General features: G+C 46.9%; 1 protein-coding gene across 4 annotated transcripts in view; it reads left to right on the forward strand.

Annotated features, from left to right (window-relative positions):
• The window catches only part of GIGYF2 (GRB10 interacting GYF protein 2), a 136,980-nt gene extending 128,396 nt beyond the window's left edge, over positions 1–8,584 (forward strand). For all 4 annotated transcript variants that reach the window (XM_066346327.1, XM_066346328.1, XM_066346330.1 and 1 more), the window contains 3 exons: positions 847–1,037; positions 4,210–4,357; positions 7,545–8,584. In XM_066346327.1, coding sequence (XP_066202424.1) covers positions 847–1,037; positions 4,210–4,357; positions 7,545–7,612 — 407 coding nt within the window. In that variant the 3' untranslated portion in view covers positions 7,613–8,584. The remainder of the gene's footprint in view (positions 1–846; positions 1,038–4,209; positions 4,358–7,544) is intronic.
• The last annotated feature ends 69 nt before the right edge of the window (positions 8,585–8,653 follow it).

Here is an 8,653-nt window from a genome sequence, read left to right on the forward strand (position 1 = left end):
GACCCCTGCCATAGCTAATAGCTCTGATGTCTTATCTAAAACCAAGGATCTTCAGAAAACAGAACATTGAAGGCATTGAAGGGCTCTTTGCAACATTGTAATAATATCTAGTGTTCTAAAAAAGCCAGAGAAAACAATAGTAAATAATAACAATGGCTACCATCCATTAAGCACCTACCATGTGCTAGGCACTTTCCAGGGGCTAAGGTATGTGTATCCCAGTTACTTAGTTTTTGCAATTTATAAACTACGTTTACAATGTAGATGATGTTTTAAACGCCCATTTTATAAATTAGGTAATGGAGGCTCAGGATGGCTAAGTAACTTATCAAGGTCACACAGCCAGCAAATTCCAGAGTCAGATTTTAAACCCATGCCTGTCAAACTGATACACTGTCCTACCACTCTGCTTGATTTCCTTCTAAATGTGTGTGTGATGTGTCAGTGACCTGAAAGGCGGGTATGGCTGTATCATTAGTATGTGTCATGGTGCCTGCTAAATGTCATAGCACTTAAGTATTGTTTGAATTTAAGAAAAAGCATTGACCCCCAAATAACTTCAGTCTTAGGCAAGTAATTGTTTCAATTGATAACAGCATTCAGGGAAGCTAAGCATGTCTTTGTTTGACTCTAGTCTATTTCAGATAATTTGAGGCATTGCAATGATAGCATACATTTTTTTATTTCTAAAGTAGGTAAAAGAATATTTAAGACAATACCTTTTAAGTTTCTGTCATTCAGTGTCAGTGTTGGGTGTGACATTATATTAAAAACTGGAACTGATTTTTTTTTTGTATATGGTATTTTACTATTACTCTTTATGTCTTCTCCCTGCTCATGTTGTAGTTCCCACGTTCGTCTCTTTCCTAAAAGAAGTAGAATCTCCTTATGAGGTCCATGATTATATAAGGGCCTATTTAGGAGACACTTCTGAGGCCAAGGAGTTTGCCAAGCAGTTCCTCGAGCGCCGTGCCAAACAGAAAGCCAACCAGAGGCAGCAGCAGCAGCCGCAGCAGCCGCCGCAGCAGCCTCCGCAGGTACGTGGTGGCGGTGAGCGCAGGCCCCTTGCCCGAGCGTTCCTTCCCACCCGAAAATACTGAGCAGCCAGGGAGATGGAAAGTAAAGCAGAGATCCCGGGTTTGCACATCAAATGACCAAAGCTGTGTAAAATGTGGTAGATGTGCTATTTAAAAATGACGTCTCCCGCGACCTTGGCAAACTTCTCAGAGAGCACGTAGAACCGTGCAGCCTCTATTAGGTGCCCCACCCACCCTGTTACTCCTGGTTCAGGTACACATCTCAGTCAGGCCCAGAACACTGGTTTTGAACAGTTGAAGCCTACAAAGGGGAATTCTCCGACGCTCAGGTTCCACTTTCCGCGGCCCCAGCAGTTCCCCGTTTCCGTGGGGAGGTTGAAGGTACAGTCAGTCTCGGTACTCCTGGGAGTGGGCTCTGCAGAGTTGCTGCCACCACTGAGGTGGCAGAGGGTAAATAGAGGGCTCGCTCTCTGTGAACCGCTGGCCACACATTTTTGTCAGCTGATCAGTGTGTAACCTTATGTGTTTCTCTTTCAAGGTGCTTTATTTAATATAGAGGGTTGTGCAGCAGTAGGTTTACAGTTGTGAGTATGCACGACGCAGTTTATTCTTACATGATTATTTTTGCATTATTTATTTGTACAGCTGTCCCCCACTGTTGCCCAGCCCTGTATTGTTGATGACTGAGCTCCCAGCCAGCAGCACCTAACTCAGGCCTGAGTGAGGCTCAGCTCAACACACACGCTTTGTGCACAAGGCACAGCACAGCTCCTTGTGTTGAAAAAATACTAGACAGCATTTACCATTGGGGGCTGTTTAAACAACAAAACCAGCAACAGAAAGGACAAAAGTGTGAAAAACATGTCAGTAAATAGGCTGGAAAAGGTGCTTGTCTACACTGTGAGAGCTGAGACGAGAGGGCAGGGTGTTGCTCTGACCTGCCTTGCCTGGGAGTGTGCGCCTTGGATGAGTCGGATTCTTCACCGCTCAGTGGCTCAGTGTGTGTGTGTGCTCAGAGTGACGGCAGAAGCTCTGCTCCTCTTGGTTTGGGGATTACAGACAAATTGCACTGAGTGCAATAGTCCCCCCTTATCCACGGGGGCTATGTTCATAGTAAGACCCCCAAGGGGATGCCTAAAACTGCATAGTACTGAACCCCATATATACCATTTTTCTCCTATACCTCCATACCTAGCACAGTGAGAGATTAATAACAAGTGAAATAGAGCAATTATAGCAGTATACTCTAGTAAAAGTTACATGAAGATGCTGTCTCTGTCTCTCGGATGACAGCACTAGTTACTAAGTGACTGTCAGGCGGGTAGTATGTACACAGCATGGCTCTGGGGACAGAGATGATCTGTGTCTAGGGCGGGGTTGAGTTGGATGGTAAGGTTTAACACACTACTCAGGACAGCATGCAGTTTAAAACTTATGAATTGTTCACTGCTGGGATTTTCCATTTCATATGTTTGGACTGTGGTTGACTGCTGAAACCGCGGAAAACAAAACCGTGGATAAGGGTGGACCTCTAGCAAATTGATTCACAAATGTGGAATCAGTGAATGAGGACAATTGGTTGTACAAGTGTTTGGAAAGAAAAATTGGCACAGCTCAGGGAGAGGCTTAGGAGTATTCATCTTTGTTAATCACATAATTCCTCTACTAGAGATAATGTTTGTTGTACAGGTCACTTCTGGGATCTGTAAGATACAGTGAGGCACAGGGCAGTTAGGCGATGGGCCAGCGGGGGTCCACTGAAGGCAAGTGAAAGGTGTGAAACAAACAGCACTAGGAAAGATATTTGAGCAATCAGAAGAGAAGACATTATATAGCAGTCAACAGCTCTCTGCCCTGGCAGAGTGGCTGACCCTGTGCTGACACGGGCAGGTGAGGAACCAGGGTGCACTTTCTCACTGCTAGGCCTTCAGCTGGTTCACTGAGTCTTAGATTTTTTATTTATTGATTTAATAGAGACAGGAGGGATAGGGAGCAAGAAGTATCAACTCATAGCTGCTTCCCTTTAGTTCATTGGTTGCTTGTCGTATGTTCCTTGACCGGGCAAGCCCAGGACTTCAAACCAGCGACCTCAGTGTTCCAGGTTGACGCTTTATCCACTGTCACCACAGACCAGGCTAACTCATTGAATCTTAAGTCCAGTTTTAAATAAGTTGTTCTAATACGAGTAACAAGTAAGTGTGAGCACCTGATAGACCAGGTGTCTCAAACTCAACTCAGCATGTAGGCCGCAGAGCAAGATCATAGCCGTTCGGCGGGCCGCACTAGGTCTACAAAAGGCAACTGTTATGCAACACTTTTCTCACTGCAGTTGAAAAAAAAAAAAATCAGTACAACAAGCACAATCGTACATGCAGTTTACTCAGTGTCACAAAACGACCAGAAACTGTAGTTCGCATCACAACTGCTGTTAACTAAGCTAATATCTAGCTAGGATGCTAGAGAAATGAAAAATACAAGTAGGCCCCTAGGCTTACTTAATTTTATCCAAAATATTTTGAACTTCGTGGATTAGTCTGCGGGCCGCACAAAATTGTTCGGGGGGCCGCATGCGGCCCAGGGGCCGCGAGTTTGAGACCCCTGTGATAGGCCATTGTTTAGTTTAACCAGTTGATAGAAAGTGTATGGATGTTTCAGGACCGGGTCCCTCCTGGGATTGCCAATAGGGATAATAAGTATATGACATTAACTTTGCTTGGTAACATGATCCAGCTGGTATGAAGCCCGTTCTGTCTGTCCTGGGGCCCAGAGAACAAAGGAATCTTCCACTTTGGGTAGATGAAGGCTACAAATTTTCAGAGTGCAGAGGTCTGTCGGTGATTTCGTCTGTTAAATGTTGAATTTCCTAGTGACGGTACATACTCCGTGTGTACTAAGAGGTTTTGACTGCTATGCTGTCTGTCTTCCTAGCAGGCTAACACTGGGAGTTGCTGAGACAGGCTTTGTGAAGGTGTAGCATTTAAGTGAGGTGTCTGAAAATAAATGAAGGGAAGGGTGGTTCAGTGGGCTGCTCTGGGTTCATTATTACCGGAGCCTGTGGTAGGCTTTCTGTTTGAAACTTACAGTTAATAAGGGTGAGGCAGGTCAGCCATAGTCTGAGGGTGGGCCACGCCTCCATCCGCTGTATAACCCAGTGTGCCATCTTGTTTCACAGGACTCTGTGTGGGGGATGAACCACAGTGCACTCCATTCAGTATTTCAGACCAATCAGAGCAACAACCAGCAACCCAATTTTGAGGCTGCACAGAGTGGCAAGAAGAAGAAAAAACAGAAGATGGTCCGAGCAGACCCCAGCTTATTAGGTGAGCACAGGCCGGAAGTCTCAGCTGGGAGTGGGGGATGCAGGTTGTAGCGGTTACTGTGCGAGTCTCGTGGTGGAACGTCTTACATAAAGGGAAAGAATTCTTGTATCAAGTTAATTTTTCTGACCAGTTCGCGTAAGTAGTCAGTGTCACTGGGCACCTCAGTGCGAGCGCTGTGTGCCTCATGCGTGTGGGGACTTCATTGTGCACTGTTTTCAACTTCAAAATCTGCTTCAGATTTCATATGACTTTTCCTAGAAGGCCTTTCAGTTTAGTTGGAAAATAATACTAACAGAATAGTAAACGTTGTTTACAGATATAAATGCTGATTTGTGTGGAAACTGACCATAAATCCAGTCCAGGTGTTCAGAGGAAAGAAGCAGTATTTGTTGATCTCCCCTAGCTCAGTGTATATCTTGTGAGGTGATGCTCCAGTTTACCAATAAGCAAAGCACTGCCTCGAGGACTGAGAACACTTGCCACAGTCCCACAGCTGTCCAGCACTGGGACCGGGGCTCAGAGCGGGCCTGGTTTCTTTCCAACTCTTCTGTGTTACCAGCAGCTGTTCTTGCCTCGCGTTGAGGATCAGTGTCTTCATAGCAGGCAGCTTCATGAGAAAGGTGACACCGGAAGTGGCCTTTGATAGACTGGTGGGAAGGATGGGGATGGTGTTTCTGGAATAATGAACAGTATTGGTGAAGCTGGTGGCCTGCCTGTGTTCCTTCAAGTGGAGTGATAAAGTTAAAATTGCCTTTCGTTTATGCCTGTAAAATAGCTTATTATAACACCATGCTGTGTGTAATAGAGCAACTATGTGGACAGAGGGGGCAGGTTGGGATCCTGGCCCAGTGAGGAGGCCGCACTATGGAGCAGCTGAAAGACAATGGTGGCCTGGAATAGGGAGTTGGCATTGGAGATGGAGGGGAGTTGGCAGATGTGAAGAATTTAGGGGCCAGAATTGGCTGGACAAGGAGCCTGGCTAGGTGTGGGCGGCAGAAAGGATATCGTTGGCTTTGCTGAAACAGTGAGCCCTGGGGAGTGGCGCGAGCTTCTGAGGAAGTCCAGGTGTCAGAGCGCTGGGTGAGCCTGTGAAGAAGCTGTCCGACTGGTCTGCGGAGCCAGGCTTCTCCCTGCTTGTCTTCTCACGGTGAAAGAGAAGTTCGTTTGTGTCATTACATTTTAATTTTTATTGAAGTAGTTCATTATTGTTTTCATCACATTTTATCTGTTCTTGAGATATATGTGAAGTTAAAAAAACACACAAAAAACCTGTTTTAGAACAGAGCAATAGCCTGGCTGTGGGGGCGCAGTAGGTTAAGCACTGACCTGGAACGCTGAGGCTGCCGGTTCAAACCGCTGGGCCTGCCCGGTCACGGTCACGGCACATGCCAAGGGAACCCTCCTCCCTGCTATCTGAAAATCAACAACAACAAAAGAGTAGTAGTTCATTTCATAGACTATTTGGTGTTTAAGTTTTTATACTCACCTAATTGAACCGATATTTTAAAATATGAACACTAAGCCTTTCATTATTTTTAGGGGAAAAGGCCTTGTGGGTTATGGGAACACAAAAGATGGGTAGAAGTTAGGTTGGGGTTTGGAGTCCTAGCCTCTCCCAGTGTTAGGCCTTGTAAGTAGCTAGTACCACAGCTTTCTTGGCTGATACATAAATAGGCATGTTTATGTTTTCAAATCATATTTTTGAATCAAGACTATAATATAATTAAGCTATTTTTATTGTAAAGCATTTTTGTTTATTATTGGTACATTTTTTAAATTTTTTTTGTATTTTTCTGAAGCTGGAAACGGGGAGAGACAGTCAGACAGACTCCCGCATGCGCCCGACCGGGATCCACCCGGCACGCCCACCAGGGGCGAAGCTCTGCCCACCAGGGGGCGATGCTCTGCCCCTCCGGGGCGTTGCTTTGCTGCAACCAGAGCCACTCTAGCGCCTGGGGCAGAGGCCAAGGAGCCATCCCCAGCGCCCGGGCCAACTTTGCTCCAGTGGAGCCTTGGCTGCGGGAGGGGAAGAGAGAGACAGAGAGGAAGGGGGGGTTGGGGGGTGGAGAAGCAAATGGGCGCTTCTCCTGTATGCCCTGGCCGGGAATCGAACCCGGGTCCCCTGCATGCCAGGCCGACGCTCTACCGCTGAGCCAACCGTCCAGGGCTATTATTGGTACATTTAAAATATGTATTTGTTTGAAAATTTGAACATTAGGAACAACAGGGAGGGGCAGAGGCTTCGGCGTTAACAGAACTGCTTTCAGAGCGGAGGGCAGTGCTTGTTTACTGTTGGATCTTCAAGTGGCAGCTGGAACGGTTGGGGTTTCATTCAGGGGGTGAACTGAAAGCTGTTGGGAGTCTCTCCTTCCAGGGAGGCCAGTGGATAATTCCTTTTATCAGCCCCTGATGGTGGAGTTCACGGGAAGCTTACGCACATGTGGCTGGTGGCACTCGGCTCTCGGACGTCAGCGGTTCCTGTGAGTGCTGCTTGTCGCCTTCAGTGCCGGGCTGCTGTCCAAGGCAGCTTCCATTTGGGTCAGGCGGTGTTGCTAACTTAAGCCCTTTCCTTTGCAGGTCTGCTTAGACTACTCTGAGCTGAATAGTGCTGGGATCTTTTTGTGCTGTCTACAGTGTGATAGAAAGTGTCTGAGGGCCCTTGGGGTCTCCCTGAAGCCTCCTGCCTCTGAGGAGCACAAGTTCTCGGCCAGAATTGTGATAAGAGTTTTTGAATTAAAAGTGGTTGGGGGTGTTCCCAGGAGTGAGTGGGCTGAAGTGTTACTTCACACGCCCTCATTTCTTTTAAGGTCCATCTCCTGAATGAATTCCCTCCCCACCTGCCCCCACCTCTGGGCCTGAGCACACTCACACCCCAGGTTCCCCCGGCATTCTCAAAAGCAGCGGTTTGCCATTCTGTCAAAGCAGTGATGTTCGTTTTTGTTCTTTTTTTCTCTCTCTTTAGTTAAATTATATTAGAACTCTAGGAAACAAAGAATCTCTCATTGAAAGGGCAGAAAACAAAATCACTGCTCTGACCTTTACCCTTTTTATCTTCTCCTTCCCTTGACTGTCCTGTGGTGTGCTCAGAAGGGAGAGGACGTTCCAGGCGAGTGCGGGGGCTGTCACGCTGGCCGTGGACACCCGTAGTTGTGTGGCTGTGCTCGCTCACTGCCAACTTTCTCCGCAGGCTTTTCAGTCAACGCCTCCTCGGAGCGACTCAATATGGGCGAGATCGAGACTTTGGATGACTACTGAGCGCCGGCCAGTGGACTGGCCTTCCCTCTCCTCCCTGCTGACCACGGATTCTCCACCTCTGGACACGACACTACCCACCACTTACTCTGTCACTCTGCAGCCAACCACAGAACGATCATCTCAGGCTTTTTCTTATAGCCCTTTGTGTCCAAGAGTCTTGAAACCGTTTTTGTGGGTGAGCATCTCAAGACTGTAGATAAGTGGACCGGACCCTGTGTCTCGGGGGTGGCAGTTGGGATTCCTCTCCAACAAGGCTGATTTTGGGCAGCACGTGTTTACTGTGCCGTGATTTCATCTACTGTCTCCCAGAAAGTGTGTCGGGATCTGCCAATAGCATTTTCTTTCTCTTGTCACTTTTTTCCTTTTGTTTTTCTTCTTCATTTTATCCCCCCAGTAAGGGCAAAGGGTCTAAGTGGTGCAATCATGAAGAGAGTTAATGGTAACAGACATTGGCCAGCTACAAAACGCCCGTGGACCGTGACTGAGTGTCCGAGAGAGACAGGCAGCGCTCTGCAGTCTGAAGCCACATTGCTAACTTTGGGATTGCATCAAAGAGGCCCTGAGTCGGGTAGAGTTAGATTGGATTGGTTTGACGTTGCACACCCCTCGCCTCTTCTTTCTGAGCGTCCTTTCAGGGAAAGGATTCATGTTTTCTTCATTAGATAGTGACTTCTGAGCAAGTGGACTTCTCCCCTGGCGTACTCCAACCTGATTGGACAAAGGAGACCCTGTGGCCTGGGAGAGGGACTTACTCTTAATTTTTCTTTCTTACAAAAACTGATTTTTCCCATAAATATTTTTACGTCAGAGGACTAGGACCAGTTTGTTTTTGGGGCCTTTTTGCTGAAAATTTGTCTCGTTTAAGAGACAGCTAGGATCTTTACCATATGTATGAATTTGTATAATTTCATTTTGGATAGGGATAAACTTTTGCATCAGATAAAAGCCCGGAATTTCATCTGGTTCCTCAGAGCATTGCGTGTGTGTCTTGCTGTGACCCTGAAAAGGTTTTGTTTAAAGATTCTGGAATGGCAGGTTGCT

This window comes from Saccopteryx leptura, chromosome 7, assembly GCF_036850995.1.
Source record: "Saccopteryx leptura isolate mSacLep1 chromosome 7, mSacLep1_pri_phased_curated, whole genome shotgun sequence".
NCBI lineage: Eukaryota > Metazoa > Chordata > Mammalia > Chiroptera > Emballonuridae > Saccopteryx > Saccopteryx leptura.